Consider the following 19,882-nt stretch of genomic DNA (forward strand, 5'->3'; position numbering starts at 1 on the left):
TATATATATAAGAGTGCCATCTGAAATTTTCTTCTACAATGAGCATTTTTCACAGGCTCTCCTGTGTAGGTTCAGTAATGAACAAATATAAGGAGCCTGAGAAAAATGCTAATTTTAGAAGAAAATTTCAGATGGCACTTAGAGGCTTTTGCATCTGAACTCTAAATATATATATATATATATATACAGTATATATACAGTTTGTATAGTTTCGTTTTTTTCTTGTTTTTGATCTCAGCTGTAAGGTGTTTTGTGTTACATTTTCTGTTATTTTGTGAAAATATACAGGCACCAATATGCCATCCCATAATAGCTTAAACTTTTCCACAGTATTTTTTGTGGTGAATTTCTGGAACAACTGCCAATTTTTTTTTTTTACGAAAATTTAACAAGATTTTTTTCTACTGTGCATGGTTTGGACAGTATTGATGAAATTTAATGAGACGCTTCCTTTTTTAGACATCAAGAATGAGCAACACAGTATGACCAAAACTGAGCAGGGATGTGCTGGAATGGTTACAAATGTGCTGAGTGAGGAGTCATCCCTTGAAGTGGCTGTAAAAGTAGAAAAAGAGGAGGGATATGGTGAACCAATCCCAGTAACCCTCTCTGTAGTGGGGGAGCCTAACTCAGACAGAATTTCACTGGCTCAGTCTCAACTACTGGAAGACTGGGGACCTGAGCCATTGCAGTCAGAGAGCTGCCAAACAAACATGCACTGCCAGTCCAACAACCAATCCCAAGGTAAGTACTGTATAAGTACACTCTAAAAAATGCTGGGCTAAATATAACCCAGCGCTGGGTTAAAAAGGGACAAACCCAGCTATTGGGTTGTTTTGAGTCAAAACAACCCAACCGCTGGGTCAAAACAACCCAATAGCTGGGTTTGTCCCTTTTTAACCCAGCGCTGGGTTATATTTAACCCAGCATTTTTTAGAGTGTAGTATGCCATGCTAGTGGGGCTGATATTAATTTGCAAAGGGTATTATATTATTATAGACTGATAAATCCATTTAAGCAAGGATACAGTCATGTGAAAAAGTTTGGACACCCTATTGAATTCCATGGTTTTCTGTATCGGGACATCATAAAAAAAATATCTGGTCCTTGGCTGGTCTTAAAATTTGGAAAATAAAACCTCAGATGAACAACAACACATAACATATTACACAGTGTCATTATTTATTTGACAAAAATAAAGCCAAAGTGGAAAAGCCATGTCTGACAAAGTTAGGACACCCTTACTGTTAACATATGAATTAAGAGTGTAAGTAGCATTCAGGCACTGCTAATAAAATTCCTTTGATTAACTGATCAGCAAGTGTGAGCACCTCCATAAAAGCAGAAGTTTTGGCAGTTTGCTGGTCTGGAGCCTTCAGGTGTGTGTTAACACAATATAAATGAGGTAAGACATCAGCAATGATCTTAGAGAAGCAATTGTTGCTGCCATCAGTCTGGGAAGAGTAATACGGCCATTTCCAAACTATTTGAAGTCCATCATTCTACAGTGAAGAAGATTATTCACAAGTGGAAGACATTCAAAACAGACACCAATCCTCCCAGGAGAGGACATCCCATCAAATTCACCCCAAGATCAGACCGTGTAACGCTCAGAGAAATGGCAGACAACCCAAGAACTTCACCTTCACTCTACAGGCCTCAGTTACCATGTTAAATGATAGAGTTCATGACAGTACAATTAGAAAAATATAGGACAAGTATGGCATGTTTGGAAGGCTTGCCAGAAGAAAGCTTCTTCTAACTAAAAAAGCATGGCAGCACAGTTTAGGTTTGCAAAGTTGAATCTGAACAAACCATATAAGACTTCTAGAACAATATCCTTTGAACAGATGAGACCAGAGTGGAGATGTTTGGCCATAATGCACAGCAGCACGTTTGGTGAAAACCTAACAAGCACATCAGCACAAACACCTCATACCAGAAGTCACACATGCTGGTGGAGAGCTGATGATTTTGGGCTTGTTTTGTAGCCACAGGACCTGGGCATCTCACAGTCATTGAATCAACCATGAACTCCTCTGTATACCAAAGTATTCTAGAGTCAAATGTGAGGCCATCTGTCCAACAGCTAAAGCATGGCCAAGATTGGGTGATGCAACAGGACAATGATCCCAAGCACTGAAAAGAAAAGAAATGAGGTTCTGCAATAGCCCAGTTATAGTCCAGACCTCATCCTGACTGAAATCATGTGGTGAGAGCTGTGCATAAACAAATGCCCACAAACCTCAATAAACTGGAGCAACGTTGTAAAGAAGAGTGGGCTAAAATTCTTCTAGAACGATGTGAGAGACTGATTAAGTGATACAGAAAATGATTACTTCAATTTATTGCTGCTAAAAGTGGATCTACAGGCAATTGAATCATAGGGTGTCCTAACTTTGTCACACATGGCTTTTCCATCTTGGCTTTGTTTTTGTTAATCAAATAATGACGGTGTGATATGTCGTGATATTGTTCATCTGAGGCTTTATTTCCAAATTTTAAGACTTTCCATATTAAGACTTCATATTTTTTGTTATGTTCTGATACAGAAAACCATGGAATTCAATAGGGTGTCCTAACTTTTTCACATGACTGTATATGCCATTATACAAGACTTTTTTCATGTATTTTTCCCTTTCCTCTGCCTCTCGACCTAGATTTCTTGTCATCCTCAAGCTTAGGTCAACAAAGCCACTTCCCAAAGCTCCACAACAATTACATGGGTCCCGAGTGCTATGCATTTCCCCCCGGCCGAAGATTGTATCGTTGTGGCCTGTGTGAGCGAGACTTTAACCGTAAACAACATCTCAAGATCCATCAGAGGATCCATACAGGAGAGAGGCCGTACACTTGCTCCATCTGCAGCGCACGCTTCCGTCACGCATTGACACTCAAGCGCCACTCCCGCATCCATACGGGAGAGAAACCTTATGCTTGTGATCAGTGTGGGAAAAAGTTTCGAAATGATGGTGGTTTGAAGTTCCATCAGTGTTCATGACAACAGTTGTATAAATGCACTGTTTATGGTAGTCATGTGTTGCAGGGTGAATCCAATATAGGTTCACCCCAGGAACAAAACTTACAAGAACCAAAATGGAGTTGTAAAATTAATTAAAATTAAAAAAAAAATTCTTTAAAAAAAAAAAAAAAGAACAGATTTAATTCAGCCTTTTATTTATATCTTAATAATCAACACGCATACATAGAACATGGTATTTAGTAAACACAGAAGCTTAATCAATGAGGTTTGTTGTAGCTTGTGATTCATGTACAAGCTTCCATGTTTACCATACATGATGCACTTTATGTTTGTGTGTTTATATGTAGAATCCACAAGACTTGGATCAAACCTCTTGATTCAGATGGTTTTACAACACCTTTGTGGACTCTTTGGATCTTATAAGTTTTAGTTACCTAGACTTTCAGTGGAGGGACAAAACATGTTTTATTAAAAAATATGTTCATTTGTGTTTCAAAGATTAAACAAAGTGTAATGGGTTGAAAATGACATGATGGTAAATAAAATAATTTAAATTTTTGGGTGAACAATCCCTTTGAGATGATATTCCTGGATTTATCCATGAAATGACTGTCCCTGCGTTATAGGTAAAAGCATCTGTCAAATGGATATCGATTGTACCTTAATAATGCCTTTCAAAAATATCTGCATTTCCCTAAGATTTAAAGTGCCTGACAATAAGACCCTGAATCTGGACAATACTTTGTTGTGTAAGACTTTAATATGAATACTGTTCGATTGAATCTCACTCCGAAAGCATGAGATGAAGTGATAAGAAAATTAGCAAGTTTTATGTAATAATCTTAAGTGTAACGGGGCTGACAAGATGTGAGACGTGCGGATCCATATGCAAGCTTTATTAACATGAGAGGAGGTCAGAAACACTGGCAGGGTCGAACGGTGGCAAACAGGTATATGGCGGGCAAGACACAAGAATAGTCCTAGGGCTAGCGTAGGTCAACGATTGCCGAACAGGATCACAAGGGCGAGACTAAAGGGATAAATCCAGGAAAAACAGGCACAGATCAAAAACCGAGAAAACAGACAAGGCAAGACTAGGCTGGGCTAGGAAGCTAAAGAGGGCTCTGTAGAGTAGCTATCACTGCTGGCGATAAGTGCATACAATACTAGGCAGAGAATGGTTGTTTGAGTGAGTGTTAAATAGTGAACGTGTGATTGATGACAGCTGTGTGCAATCAGTGCTGTGTGCAATCAGTGCAATGAATGATGGGATATGTAGTCCGGGGTGATATGCAACAGTGTGTAGTGCGAGAGTCAATGAAAATGGAAAGGGTGACCTCTGATGGCTAGCAGACGGAAGTTCATGGACCGGATTCGTGACACTAAGGGCTGGAACAGAAATTGAAATGGAGATATTCTCTTATCTAACTTGTGAAGACCCTTGAAACCACACAAACATAAGATTAAACAACAATAAAAAACAATACAATAGCAAAGGAAATTATTAAAATGGTAAGTAATATAGAACTGAATAAATAATAGGTTGCTGTTAAGAATCCTTAGATGCATCGATACTTAAAATGGAACGGTGTATGCAACTTTCTGTATTGCACCATGAGCTGTTATTTTAAGTGATAAGATTGCTGACATTTTAGGTATAAAAGAGTGGCAGAGACTCATAGTAAAGATAATGTACAGTCAGTTTCACTAATAAGATACAAACCAGCTAGTGCTAATTTATTGAGTTTTACTTGAGTTGTTATGCCTGCTAACCAAAGTCCAAGTCAGTCAGGTGTATGGCATAGCATAGATTCAAAGCACAGGGGAAAGATGGGATCAATGCAATGCTATTTTTGTTTTGTAGATTGAATCAGTTTGTGAAATTCTGTTACTGATCACTTCTGTATAGCAATTAACAAATCTTGCATTTGCATTTTAGACAATATTATCCAACCCTGGGAGGAATCTCTGTTTAGGATTGTGGTGCCATAAATCTCTGTCTTTCTGCTCTCGGCTTTGTGCAAGTTAGTTTCCAGTAGTTTGCTTTATCCTTGCTACAATCACCTTCCAAGCAGATGAAACAAAACCGGTGAAAGCATGATGTGCATGTTACAAACTTGCATCCTTTTTCATGCATAATCAGATTATGACACTTAGGACAGGCTCTGAACGTTGGACAACCAAACACTTTGCTCTGTGGATCTGATACCAAGTCACAGGTTAAGCAGTGTGGAGACGAGGGGGCACAGCTTGTTGGTGCAGGCAGCAGAAGTGCAGGGGTAAAGGCAGGAGCCACACAGGAGCTGAGTGGTCGGCCATCGAGTGCACTGAAGCAGTTCAGTAGTACCTTTTATACATGCAGGTTTAAGTGCAGAGAAAATGGTAAATGCAAGACATGGGTGGAAATTAATAAAGATTTACAACTTCATGACACCATGTTGAGTTTGGTTCAGATGCCTTTGATGAAAATGAAATGAAGTAAATATACAGTGCTTACTGTGTTTGTGGGATCTAGTTTGTTTCCATCTTCCTGAGTTCCAAAATGTTTATGGATTGGTTATTCATTATAGATTGAGTTAGAGGTCGACCGATATGGGTTTTTCACTGGCCGATGCCGATGCCTATATTTAGAAATCAGGGCAGCCGATGGTCGATATATGATGCCGATGTTTTTGGCCAATATGTTTGGCCGATTTTCCTTTTTTTTTCTTCCCCTTCATCTCATAAAAGTGAGTTTGAGTAAATGATTATTGCAGGATACAAGATAGTAATAGTAGTAGTAGCCTAATTCAGAGTAATAATTCATGGCTCAAAACTTAAGCACCTTCTCAAAACAGTTCTGAAGCATGCTTTTTGTTTATGTTTGCTGACAGACACCAGTGTTTCTCACAACCTTGCAAATGCAAATGCATTCTCTGCCAGCAGGAGGCGCTGTTGGAGCGGAGATATAGCGGTTTCCCCGGTAACGGTTGTAATCAAATAAGCGCTACTTTATCAGGCATTACAGGAAAGACGAAATGAAAATGACATAGAAGCTTCTCTGAAGACGGTCGGTTCTTTTCACAGATACATTTATATAAAAACACCCGCGCTGCATTTTAATTCTGAAACGTGCAGTGCTCAGTTTATTCAAGGAAGTATAAGCCTTTTGGAAAATCTAGCCCGCAGATGCGCTTGCCTATAAATCGGCCTAATTGCAGCACAATCGGCCGATGCCGATTAATAAAAAAATGCCAAAAATCGGCCGGTTAATCGGCCGGCCGATCAATCGGTCGACCTCTAGATTGAGTTTGAGAGAGAGGAAAAAGCACCTTTACAGACCAGACACAAGATACAATGAGTAATTTGCTAAATTTAATCCAGTTACTTAACCATCATCACTGCCAGAACTAGAGCGCCATGAGGCATCACTGTCTTTATGCTGACCTGCCATTTTTAAACATCTTTTTACAGATCTTTTGTATATTTGACTGGTATTTAATGATGCAACCATGTTATAAGCTATAAGCTACCAATAGAATGTATTTAACATAAGTGTTCTCACCTCTAAAATATTTTCCTCCTTGCTGAGATCATCAGTCAAATCATACACTTGTGAATTTCCTATAGAACAATGATTGGCAGTTTTTGGAGTTTTATAACAAACAAACGAAATGTGCAATAAGAATAACTGAAGCATTGATTAGGCATGTTGCGTCGTACTATTATCAGGACAAAGTGAAAGTGAAAGTAATTTTTCAGTGGTTGTAAATATATTTATAAACAAATTTGTTAATAATTTACCATTCAAATGTATAAAGGGTTCATAAACAACAAATACAAGATTCCACTGTTGTCTGTCCTCTTCCGTTCCACCGTATAACCGTCTGTCTCACGCTTCTTAGCTCTTCCTTGTTTGTGTTTATACCTTCATTTTTCACGTTTTTTTCTGGTTCTTCTAGTACGTTTCATCGTATCAGTTTGAGATTATTTAAAAATAGGTTACCTGTGCTGTCCTGTCGATCTGTTCTATGTGGGAATGAAAGTGCAACAGTGTTTGCTTACAAGAAAACCCACAGCTGAGCTCTGGAAAGTCCTGGAGATTCATGACATGATAATTAAACTTTTAGTGATTTGAAATCTTCTGTGTATTTGTGAATTAAAATATACAGTCCATAATAAAATCCATAATATTCCATTGTAAAAAATATATTGAAATTTGGTTGTGTAAACTGTCTGTGAGTTTCATAAAAGAAACAATTAGCGTTTCTGTTTCTCTCTAACTTCAAAATCAGATAAAATTTGAAATACTTGACCTTTGCTATAAGTTATGTAGGCCTATACATAATAGCTGGTCAGAACTTTACTGTAATAAAAAAATTATTATGTTCCTGCAAAAGTTTATAAACAAAAGTTCAATATAGGTCTTTCACAATATCTAAAATCCATTTAGACATGAGGTTAAAATGTAAATAGTGAGTTTTGTCACTGTAGTTGTTTATTTTGGATTAGCTCCTTTGTTTATATAAAGCTTAAATACTTCATCTATGAAACTGAGAGCTAACTTGTCAAACAGGGTTTTTTTTTGCAGAGGGCATTCCTGTGCTGAAAAGTCGAACATTTGTTTCTGTATGAAAAAATCTTTACTTACACAATTAAACACTTGAAAACAAGCGGTACATTTTTAAGATTTAAAGCTACTAGCTTGAAGCCACTAGACATTCATTTCCAAAAACATAAAAAGTACAAAACGATAAAAAGCTAATGTAACAAATCATTATTATCAAGCCTGTTTGTTTGTGCAGCATTAACAATAGCCATTATTTGGTAGGCACCCAAAGCTAAATATTTAACCTGCCACCATGCACACAGTGTGGGGAACACATATGTAATAAAATTCATCTTCTTACGCACCAGTCCATCGAGCTTCACCCACCCCTGTAAACACGCTGGTATATGTGTGGAAGAGACTATAAATCAGGTTCTAATCCCCTGTCTTGAGCCGAAAACTCATTATGTCTGATGGTCCTTATGTGGGGCAGTAAATATTGACCTCTTCTGAATCATGAATAGGATACTCTGTGTGTGTGTGTTGGCACTCTCGCAAGTACACTGTATGTGCATGCATATTGTATGCTTGTGTGTTTCTGTCTGTCCAGTTCTGCCTTTTTAGACTTCACAACATCAGTCAAGACAAAGTCTTGCATTCTCCCTAAGGTCTGAACCCAAACTGTCTAATGTGCTTAATGTGTCTTCGATCTCCCTATAGTCCTGCCAGCAATGCCACTATAGCCAGTCACAACACAAGAAGGCCTCTGATGATACGATTCCATATGATGTGGCATTGACTGTTTGCCAAAAGCAGTTCTCACTCAGTACTTCTGCACATCAGTTTGGTCTCTGTGAAGACAAGAAGACATTGTGATTGTTAATAAGGATGCTGAATGCAGAAAAATACAGTTGTGATCACAGTTTGTAACAAATTACTTAAAAATGAACTAAAAAAGGGAAATTATGCCATCATTTACTCATTCTCAAGTTGTTCCAAACCGGTATGAACTTCTTTCTCTTGTTAAACACAAGAGATGATATTTTGAAGAATGTTGGTGATTAAACGGTTGTTGGTCCCCATTAAAAACAATACTATGGAATGGGGACCAGAAATTTTGTTTCTTCAACAAAACATTCTTCAAAATATCTTCTTTCGTGTTCACGGAAGGAGGAAATTCATACAGGTTTGAAATAACTACAAGGTGAGTAAATGATGACAGAATTGTCATTTTGTGTGAACTATCCCTGTAGGTTACATAGGCTGCGTTTACACTTGGCATTAACATGCAATCACCATGATCTGATCAAGCAAATCGGATCATCAGTCAATCAGGACACGGCGCGTTTACACTTGGCAACATCAGCTGACTTCTCGATCTGGATAACCGATCGGATCTGTATTTCCCGCGCAATATTTAAATAAGTCTGCGGTGCAAAGTCGACCTGAAGTGGTGGGTTTTCTTTTGAAAACTATTTTCAGTCGCGGGACATTTTACAAATCAAAATAAATGTATGAGTCTCACTAGCGCTCTGTTCTTCCGACAGATCGGGAGAGAGGGAGCGGCGTTTTGCTTGATGTCGACCTGCGAATGCAGACACGATGGCTAGAATGCGTTTACATTACACTGAGATCTGATCACAATGCGTCCTCGACTACCTCTGGACCAGGACACGCTGATCGGATAACATTCCGATCAGAAGCGCGTTTACACTTGTCTTTTCAATGTGTATGTGGACAACATCCGGATACAGCTCGCATGTTAATGCCAAGTGTAAACGCAGAGAGAACATAGTTGTGTAAGTGAGAATGTGTGTTCATTGCCTATAAAAGTTGGTTTATTGAACAGTTAGCAGCACTAGTCACCTTATCTCTATGGCTCCGCTGATGAGCCCTGAACTGCTCGGGGTTTGTGAACATCTGTTGGCAGAATGGGCAGACTGACTCCGGGATGGTTTTCCATGGTACCCGTCCGACTGAAGCTGGAGAGTTCAATTGTTCTTCCAGGTGATCTGCCATTGTCCAGTGCTTCTGCTTATCCGTGTGCACCATGTTAATAACCGACGGTCTGTTGATTCTCACCACTGCTGCATCGCTACGAGATCCAGAACCAGATTCTGCTCTTGATCTGCAATCTGATTGAAAAGCAGCATCTGGTTTAGTAGCACGGGACCTTAGAGGTGCTTTATCTTTCTCTAACCTCTGTGGCACCTCTGAGGTGTAGTCGTGTTGAGGCCTCTCCTCCTTGCCTGAGACTGAGTTGTGTGTGTCTCTTGGGAAAGAAAATGATATAACTCTACTCCTGTCCTCGTTGTTTTGATCTCCTGCCTCATTGCTTATGTTATTCTTCACAGTCCCAGGTTGAGAGGGCCTCTTCTGTGACCCAGAGCCGTCCTGTTTCCCGTCTACATTAAACCTCACCAGCCCTGCACTCCAGCTTTCCAATGGAGGCACAGACAGCTGCTGAATGCAGTGGTGGAGAGATGGGTAGTCCACGTATTTAAACTTGGGCACTTTTTCCTTAGGACTGGCAGGCCTGTACTTTGGTGCCTTTGCCAATGAGCAGGATCCCAGCCAGCCGTTCAGCGGAGGCACAGAAAGCTGTTGGATGCACTGGTGCAGGGAAGGGAAATCCACATACTGGAAACGAGGCACCTTGCGAGGAACATCGCAGAGATCGTCTTTTCTCACACACATTTGTCTGGAGGTCTCAGGGTCACCCTGCTCCTTCCTGACCGCTCTATCCTCTGTGTCACAATCGGCTGAGGCAGAGCGTTTGGCATTGCCACCTCCATCTGGTGGCAGGTGCCTCCTGTCCTCCATCCCTCTGACTGCACAATGGTGCTTTCGTCTTCTGTGACTATGAAGAGATATAAAATGTGATGATCTTATGAATAATATTAAGTATCCTAATCAGTTCTTTAAATCAGGACCAGTTTGGATTGTGATTAGTGTCTAATGAATATTCCGGATTTAGCATTTATGGCAAAAATGGTGCGGTCACATTAGCAAAATTTGAGTGATAGAAGGTCCATTGTCTATTGCCAACAAAGAAGTCACTTTCAAACCAAGTAGTTTTCTCATGGTGGATTTCGCCTGCAAATTTTTTCCAAGCAGAAGTAAATGTGATCACACGTTAATGTTAATTGACCACAAAAATGATTTAGATTCATCCCTGATTTTCTTTAAAATAAATAAATAAATAAAATGGATTTTATGACTCGGCACTAAATAGTAAATAGGGCCAAGTTTTAAAAGCAGAAATGTGAAGCTTATAATTTTATAAAAGCACTTACATCAATTCTTGTGTTAAAACAGTTTTACAGTTCCTTTAGGGCTTTATGATTAATAATAACAACAAAGTTGTAAAACTGGTTACAATTTCACAAGGTTAGAAAATTCTGTGTATTTATGCTTTGTGGCTGCAACAGTGTGTATTTTAATGTTTCACAGATGAACCCCATTAATTTACTGTAACCTATATTTTTGCTTTTTTAAGAAAAAAAGGAAACACCACGTTTTATTTTTATATTCATATTATTATTTTGTGGTAATAAACATTATGGCACAAGTGCTGTTGATTGAGCTTAACTTATATTCAACCCAGAATACTCTTCTGAAGCATATTTGTTCACGCAATCAGCAACAATTTACACGACTTTTTCTTTTGTGATAAATAACCCAGTTTTGGTTCAACTAAACTATAATTCAGTCTCTAGAAATTCTGGGACAAACAAATAATTACAGATGTGGGTTGATCTTTATTACATAGATTAAATATAAAAAGGCATTCATTAGGCATTCATGCCTTGATATATGAAACAGGCTTCTACATGCATACTGGGACTAGACCCTTTAAAAGAATACAACTCACCCTCACTGCTCTCCTTGAGGGGGTGTAGATTTCACACTGTGTGGGTGGGTGGATGGCTGGGTGGGTTTGCTCTCCACAGGCCAGGCTGGGAAAATGATAATAACAACCAGATTTTTTCAAAAAAAACTCAGAGATGGCAGGAGATGTGTACACATAAGTGTGTGAGCACTATAGAGAAAGTGTCTATGTGTGTGTTCGTGAGGGGAGAGATGGTCTGAGTTGCTCCTGTAGCCCTGTGCCATGGGTATACATAGCTCTGCAGGTATGGAGTAAAAGAGAAAAGTAGGTCAGCTTCAGACTGATCGCCTTCTCCAGGGGGCCCAAAACAAAATATCTGTCACACACGCACACACGCGCACACACACACACACAACACTACAATCTTCTCTTTCTGTATTCACTGTGGTCAAAACCAAGAACACCCAATACTGCCACACAAAAGCCTAGGAGCAGCCCAGCCCACCCTGACTTCAGATCACAACACACACCTACTGAAATTGACACTGGTTCACTCCCCATGTGTAATCAACAGGTGAAGAGATGTGGTTTACCACCTGGTCAGCCCACAGGCTATACGTAAATGGAAGAATCTTTTTTTTTTCTGATCTAGCACCAGTATCTCACAACCACACCCCAAGCATTATCTATAGTAAAAACATAAACAACATTTCTCTTATATTACAAGAAAAGATTAACGTCTCAGTTGAGCCTGTGCTGAGTGAAAAAGCTCATGCTGTGCTTAGTTGTGAAATAAATATTTTCTGTTTTTTGAGGGCTGTGGTCAGTAGAGAGACTGAAGGGCTGATTGTAGGTTTCAGACAAAAATAATTATGTATATAAAATAATGTTAATTATATATATATATATATATAAAACAGTATATACAGTAACAGTATAACAATATATAACAGTTTTACTGACTTACTATACATGTTATGTGTCAAAACAGTAACGAGTCGTGACATGCAAATACTTTTGATACCTTGTTGCTATTTTAAATAGCAAATTGGGTAAATGTAGCATTTCTTTCTTCTTTTTCATATTTCTAAAAGCCAACGAACATTGCCTGGCACAGAGAGAAAACACACACCGTAGAACCGCCCTGGAACCGTGCCGGGCGTGGGGGATAATAACCGTGCTCCACATTCACACTCGCTGTGTTGTTCATGAGGAACTGGGTCACGCGCCGTGGCCTACATTTTTAAGGTTTGTTGTCTTCGTTTTTTCCCTCCCCACATTTATTTGGGCTGGCCCCGCCCTCGTTGCCTAAGCAGTGCAACCAACGGGGGTTGGGGAAGAGCGGCGGTTCGCAGAGAGAGACCAAGCGCTGCCAAGCAGTTAGATGCGCCCTCGCAACATGTAGACAAACACAGCATTCACACGCGCGTGACAGCAGAACAGTGCGCGAGCCAGCGAGAAATGTGCGCGTGCTGACACAACGAGCTAATACAGAAAGATGAGCCTGTCTATAAACATGTTCATTTGACCCCCCCCCCGCCAAATATTACACCTGTCATGGATAGCGCAATAGAAAATAAGCACATTCAGACAACTGTTATTACAAACCTGCATTAAGTCATACGAGATGACGACACTAATTCAGATATGAACAAATGTCAGGTTTGATTAAATATTTGAACCTATCAGATATAATTTAGGCTACACATTTCATGTTTCCAGAGGTTTACCTTATGTTATCGTAGTAGTCCGTGGAGGTCCGTGAAATGCATGTCAAGTGAGTTCTCCGTCGATTTAATCGGAATTGTGTTCGTCTTGTTTCAAAGAAGAAAGAGCTTTATCATCTACACATTATTTAAAATAAAACATAAGGAAATTATTTCTCGCTGGTTTGCTTTCTTGAAGGACCATTTAAACTTCTTCAGTTTGAAAACAGTGACCAGGAGGGCACGATATTGTTTATCCTGTTTTAGTACCAGCGACACTACCAGAAACAGGTTCTTAATGTGTAAAATGTGGTTTGGCTCTAGCAGCCGCTATTCGGATTCTGATGGAGGGAGACGAAAGCCAATCATAGTTTGGTCACGCTTCATGACACACACATAGACTCCGCCTCACTCGCGTATCTTTGTCCAATCAACGAGCTGATTTTTGATAAGTGGGCGGAGCCACCATGTCCTAGTTCTTGGCGAATTATAATTCAGCTCAGACTCCGTTTACTCGAGTCACCCGAGCGCGAGTTGACACCCAATCCTCCGCGCGTCTTTATCAATCAGTCATATTAGCCCTGACATATGCACGCAAAACAGAGATGTCTTTCCTTCTTTTAAAATCACACGGATATGCAACTCGTTTAAATGTTCAAAATAATAGCCTAATAATAATCCACCTTGTCAGAATTAACACTAGGATCTTTTGTCTCTTGACATTATTTTGCCCCATACCTGTAACTCTTGCTCAGTGTACGAGAAACATCCATGTTTGTACTTTATATTTGTTACTCCGATGTGCTAGAAGAAGACTTCGTGTTGACATGTTATTTGAAACTGTCCAGACAAATAAAAGATATGATGACTGAGAAAATCCTATGACCTTCTTGCTGTTGATAAAATTATTTTTTTAACAGTTTTTAAGTTCCAGGAGTGGTGCGGTATTTCAGCTACTTGTGTAATTTAAATGTCATATTTCTGGGAAGGGTAGCCTACTCTGCAGATTAAGTGTTCACTTACTTACGGAGCTAAATAAGCACATGTATGCACTAGGCTAAATACTAAGAAAGAATCTACACACTCACTAAAACCAGCTTTTATTTACACAATTACACAGACAACGAGATAAAATGGTAAGATTGCAATTGAAATTCAGCTACATCCTGCTATGACTGTAGCTCCCTAGATTGTGGTTTAGGTATCAGGTGACAGAAACGTCATCCTGGACAGCCACAGGCGCCAGAACCCTCCTATCTTAATGACCATATCCAGACCACACGTTTAAAATTCCCTCTGTCATGAAGCATAATGCCCCTTTTAGGGGGCACATACATTTACTGAGTGTATGAGCAGGCAAAGTAGTGCTGAAGATAAATCTCATGTTTTCTCTTTGGTAATAATAGACTGCATGTCAGGACTTTGAAGCAGGGTTTGACATCAGAATATTATGCATGGAATGTGTTGAATATCAGGATCAGGTGCCATGATATTATAAACATGACAATTTGAGTCTCAGCTCACGAGTTTCCTTTTTAATGTATCTCTTTTCTTAACTCAAAGAGGACAATGGAGCTAATGAGACCAAATAATTGTCTACCATATAACCTTGAACTTGAAAGGTGTTTGCTTGGCTGTGAAAACTGCTCTGAATGCTTTTCACTTTCTAGAAAGGCCAAACAGTGCCACATGAAATTAAACTGAATGCAAGCATTTTCAAAAAGAAAATGTGAAGAATGTGAAGAAGTTCTTTTTTTAACTAACACCTAGTTTTTAAAGCCTGATATTCCTAGCAAATAAAATCACCACGGTATTTTAAATAATTTCAATACATGGATATTATTGGTGTTATTTCCACTGAATTATAACTAAATTGTCAGGTGCCGTTATAAACAAGCTCCATCACTTTGTTGTTTTTGCTTGTTTTTGTTTTAAAAACGATGAAATAAAGAAAAAAAAATCTCTTTGCAGCAGTGGATTAACTGGAGCTATCGCATAACTGCAGAGATGAATGAGGTGTGTGCTGCTGTTCTCATTTTCTCATCTTGATGAACTGTTATCTCAGCAGTGTCTTTAATTTGGTATTGGATGAACTGCAATATAAACTCTATACAGTTTTTAAAAAGTCCTCTATGACCATCCAAAGCAGCTGGTACGTGCCATCTTGTTGAGCTGATGGTTTTGATGGACTGGCAGTCAGAGTTCAAGTGTTTTTGCTTCTTGTCAGATGTCCCAGTGAGCGTTTCCACTCTTTTTAGGAATGAATCAAGTAGAAAAGGGTAGTCGAGGGGGTGAACACCTCAGTCCACCCCTTTCATCCCCTTGCCCCACTTTCTCCTAAATTTGATAGGCTGGTGCAGAAACATGAGCACCACAACCTATTGGAAGGCACAGAAACAAAACAGCATGAGTACAGAAGTGTAACAACCTTAAGTTACATGGCTTATAGGGATATTTTACACAAAAATGAAGAAATAAATTCTGTCGCCATTTATGTCTTTCCAAGCCTGTTTTATTTTCTTTCTTCTGTAGAACACAAAAGATATTCAGTGGAGTCCAAAGCAACACTGGGCCCCACTGACTTTTCAAAATATATTTTTTTATGTCCCACAGAGGGGAAAAAATCGTAAATCGTAAGTCGTAAGTCGTAAATGAGTAAATGAACTATCCTTTCAAGTTTCTCTTACATGACATGTAGGATGCAACAGCAACTACATTAGTGAACTTCAGTGAACTGTAAACACTTTCTTTGATTCATTAAGTAGAACATTGAAATCAACCAAACAAAGAAAGAAGTAAAATATGACTGAAGTAACTGAAATGTTTCTGTTCTCTACCTCAGTTCCCCATCTTCTTCTGTCGATCCAGGAATTTCTGTCACCTGTCCATCGGAATCTCATCCAAGCTGATACCGTGGTTGCTCGCCCTTTGTGACAACATAACCAAAGTTATCAACTCCCTACACGATAGACATCATCCTAAAAAGTACATACATATAGAACTGGTTTCTTTCTTACCCAGGAGTAAGGTCTGGCGGTACAGGTAGCGGCTTGTTGAATCCATCTCTCCCAACCAACCAGTATGTTTCCTCTACACCTTTACCCTGATAGAGAATGACAGGAGCTCATCTGACAGGTTTCAGGACATTTAAGAGGCATTTAATGTCATGTGTGATCGCAGGAGGTTTCTTGGCAAATGCTAAAACATAACCTTCCTTTAAACATTTTCCACCTCACACTATTTTGTTTAATTTGTTTACCAGCCATGCATAAGGGTGGACATATGTGCAACAGTGAAGAATTCTGTTATCTTTTTCATTTTTTTTCCTGAATGTCCTGAACCTTTCTACCATAGTGTAATTTCCATTATTGTGCGTAATAACATTTTGTGGTGAAAATGATGGCCATGGAAATTTAGAACAAGAAACTTTTAAACATTTTTGGGAATAAAGTTGTTGTCTCTCCTTCTGTTAATTTTATAGCTATAGCATTCAAAAGGCATTTGCCTTGATTTTTTTCTTCAAACATCATGTTTCATCTCAAGTGAGGTCTTCATCGGCACTGATAGCTTTGTGGGCAGTGCTGTTGTGCTACGGGTGTCCCGAGTTCGAATCCCGACTCAAGGACCTTTCCCGATCCTGCCCCCTATCTCTCTCCCACTTCGCTTCCTGTCAGTTCTGATCTGTCATATTGTAGTAAAGGCGAAAATGCCAAAAAATAAATCTTTTAAAAAATGTGGTCTTCGCTGATACTGTTATCTTCTTGATAAACAAGTTCAACGTTTGATAAAAACATAATAGGGACAATATTGTCTGTTCTGGAAATTATACCAGAACTTTGGGACAGAAACACACAGCTTAATATTGAATTATTTTACATCCGTTTTGACCATAGTTGTGCATACAGTCATAAAAGTGACTGAACTGAAGAAACACCTATCAGTGTGTGTGTCTGTGTGTGTGTGTGTGTTTGCATACCTTGAGCTCTGTCCTGCCCCTACCATCTATTTTGTAGCCAAGTTTGAGGCTGTTCAGGACATCAACAGTACTCTGGTTGACATGAATTCTGTAAGCTGTAAAAACAGGGACAAAACAATTAAGAAAAACATAGTAAATTAATTAATATTACAATAAAAAGTGTTACAAATTAAACTACACTTGATCATTGCCCATATTGGTTTCTTGTGAACATACAGACTCACTCAGGACATCAAGAACACATTCCTCCGGTTTCATAGACAAGGCTTAAGCCTAGTCCCAGACTAAAATGCATGTCTGGGCTGTTTTAACTGAAAGAAACTTGCACTGACTGATCTTAAAATATGTCAGATTCATTGTTTTGTCTCAAGATGCACACCAGTAATGTTTTTTATCTAAGGCATATTTCTAAAAACTACTTAAATGTTCTAATTGAACTATGGCCTAATCCTGGTTTAACCTAAACTCTGTCTGTGAAACCGGGCCATTAAGCAGAATTCCACTTGGAAGTAATGACGTTTCTTGAGAAACCACTAGATGGCAGTATGTCCATAACTGCTTGACTGTTCACTCTGAGCCATTTCAAAGCTGAAGCACTGGGCATATTACATCACTCAAGACATCGTCATTCTTCTGTTACTTTCAGATGATCTGGACAACTGTGCTTTAGTCATTTCATTGTGTAGCTGAAAACACATAGCACTAGATGTGTGATTGTTTTTGTGGCCTAATCTATGAAAACATCAAATACTTCATTTAAAATTCATTTTAAACCAAATTTGAAAAAAAAAAAACCTCTACAATATGATAATATTTATAATAATAATTTTGAGGTATTTAAACTCTAAAATTTACACTACAATTCAAAAGTTTGGGGTCAGTAAGATTTTTGGAAAAAAGCCTCCTAATCTGCATTTGTTTGATAAAAATACAGTAAAACAGTAATATTATGAAATATTGTTTTTTTATTTTAATATATTAAAATATTTAATAAATTCATGCAAAGCAAAATTTTCAGCCACAATTACTCAACATTAGTATGTTGAAAACAGTTGTGCTGGTTAATATTTTTGTGGAAACTGTAATACATTTTTCATGGATTTATTGACGGATGGAAAATTTCAAAAAGTACAACATTTATTTGAAATAGAAAACGTTTGTGATATTATAAATGTCTTTACTGTCACTTTGTTGAATAAAAGTATTAATTTAAAATGTACTAACCAAACTTTAGAACGACAGTGTATATTTTTAGGCATTGGCAACTTGTAATCATGTTTCACACATTCCATGTTCTTCAATATGAAAAGTGTTTTAAAGGTGAAGTAAATGTTTCTGGGATAAATGTGGCACAAGCTCTGATTAAAGGTGAGACAGTTCAGGGTGATGTCTAAGAGGACATTAGCTTTAAAGAAGAATTTTCTTTCTAATTTGGCTTATACTCATAAGAGCTTACAGGGAACTCTGCACTTTAAGCCCTCTGAGCTTCTCACTGACATGCACTCACTGATCAGCACACACACAAAGTACTAACCACTGAGTCTTCAAACTGATCCTTAGCCAAAGACAAATTCCTGGAATCACGACTTCAGAGACAGCCACAAGCGTTTAGATTGCTACTATGAGACACATGCTGATGTATATGCATATGAAACACATAAGTGTACTCACGCAACCCTGTGGATTCCATTCGGGAGGCTGTGTTTACTGTGTCCCCGAACAGACAGTACCGAGGCATCTTCAACCCAACTACACCTGCTACCACTGGACCTGTCACATACACATGAATAGTAAGTTAGCACATTAGCAACCGCATAGAATTACATGTTGTGTCCGTCACACCTGTGTGAGCACCATGTGATCTCTGTTAAGTTGTAGGGTGCGGGAAAGGGCCAACGGCATGCTAACTAATTGGATGAACCTGTTAATTGGATGATGCCCAGGATTTACATTTCACTTGTTCTAGGAATACACAGCCATCAAAGGATCAAGTGTAAATATGTTTTTACATTTAGCACAATATTGGTGGTATAAGACAAGACCATCTTTGTCAATGAACATTACATCCAGGGGTGAAATGATGTGTTTGATTTTTAACTTTGTGAGATGATGCATTTCATTTAAGGGCGTGAAGCACTTGGACAAACTGGTTTAACTGTACTCTTGACATAATATGAAAATACTGGCTCTCTTATGGCCTTGTTAAATGTATAGGATTACAAGGCTGCTACAGAGTTTAACCGCGGCTACATGCATTATGAAAATTGTCATTCAAAAGTTCAGGGTCATTAAGACCTTTTTTTTTTATATATAAATTATTTTATTCAGCAGTATATGTATAGTTATAGTATGCATTAAATTAATCAAAAGTGACAGTAAAGACTTTAAAAGTGTTACAAATGATTTCTATTTCAAAGAAAAGCTATTTTAAAGGGGTCATATGATGCGATTAAAATTTTTCCTTTCTCTTTGAAGTGTTACAAGCTCTTGGTGCATAAAGAAGATCTGTAAAGTTGCAAAGACTAAAGTCTCTAATCCAAAGAGATATTCTTTATAAAAGTTAAGAGTCAACCACGCCTACCTAAAACGGCTCGTTCTAACACGCCCCCACATGTCTACGTCACGATGTGGGAAGATTTGCATAACGCCGCCCAAATGTTCATGCAAAGAAAGAAGGCGCAACTTTTATTCTTGCTTTAGTATTGTTGCCACTGCCGCCATGCCGTGGAGACACTGTGTTTCATTGTGAAAGCGAAACTACTTTGTTTGGCCTTCCAAAAGAGGACGATATCCGCTCCGTCATGCCTAGAGCTGATCCGTGCTGATCGCTGAGGAAATACATCAACTTCGCACTGTG

General features: G+C 38.7%; 3 protein-coding genes across 3 annotated transcripts in view; 1 reads left to right on the forward strand and 2 right to left on the reverse strand.

Annotated features, from left to right (window-relative positions):
- The window catches only part of LOC107746441 (zinc finger protein 286A-like), a 4,281-nt gene extending 1,144 nt beyond the window's left edge, over window positions 1–3,137 (forward strand). The window contains exons 2-3 of the mRNA XM_016560665.1: window positions 460–744; window positions 2,661–3,137. Of these exons, the coding sequence (XP_016416151.1) occupies window positions 460–744; window positions 2,661–3,001 (626 nt within the window). The 3' untranslated portion in view covers window positions 3,002–3,137. The remainder of the gene's footprint in view (window positions 1–459; window positions 745–2,660) is intronic.
- A 4,309-nt stretch (window positions 3,138–7,446) lies between these two features.
- LOC107746420 (uncharacterized) lies at window positions 7,447–10,975 on the reverse strand. The gene is made up of 3 exons (XM_016560642.1): window positions 10,971–10,975; window positions 9,378–10,371; window positions 7,447–8,362 (listed from the first exon to the last, which is right to left on the reverse strand). The coding sequence occupies exons 1-3, from the start codon at window positions 10,973–10,975 to the stop codon at window positions 8,351–8,353; spliced, it is 1,011 nt and encodes a 336-aa protein (XP_016416128.1). The 3' UTR covers window positions 7,447–8,350.
- Window positions 10,976–14,133: 3,158 nt separating this feature from the next.
- The window catches only part of LOC107746397 (retinal guanylyl cyclase 2), an 18,104-nt gene continuing 12,355 nt past the window's right edge, over window positions 14,134–19,882 (reverse strand). Inside the window, 6 exon segments of the mRNA XM_074560202.1 lie at window positions 14,134–15,427; window positions 15,538–15,575; window positions 15,887–15,975; window positions 16,067–16,152; window positions 17,026–17,120; window positions 18,697–18,795. Coding sequence (XP_074416303.1) covers window positions 15,888–15,975; window positions 16,067–16,152; window positions 17,026–17,120; window positions 18,697–18,795 — 368 coding nt within the window. The 3' untranslated portion in view covers window positions 14,134–15,427; window positions 15,538–15,575; window position 15,887.

This window comes from Sinocyclocheilus rhinocerous, unplaced genomic scaffold, assembly GCF_001515625.1.
Source record: "Sinocyclocheilus rhinocerous isolate Xijiao unplaced genomic scaffold, SAMN03320098_v1.1 scaffold77, whole genome shotgun sequence".
In the NCBI taxonomy this organism is placed as follows: Eukaryota; Metazoa; Chordata; class Actinopteri; order Cypriniformes; family Cyprinidae; genus Sinocyclocheilus; species Sinocyclocheilus rhinocerous.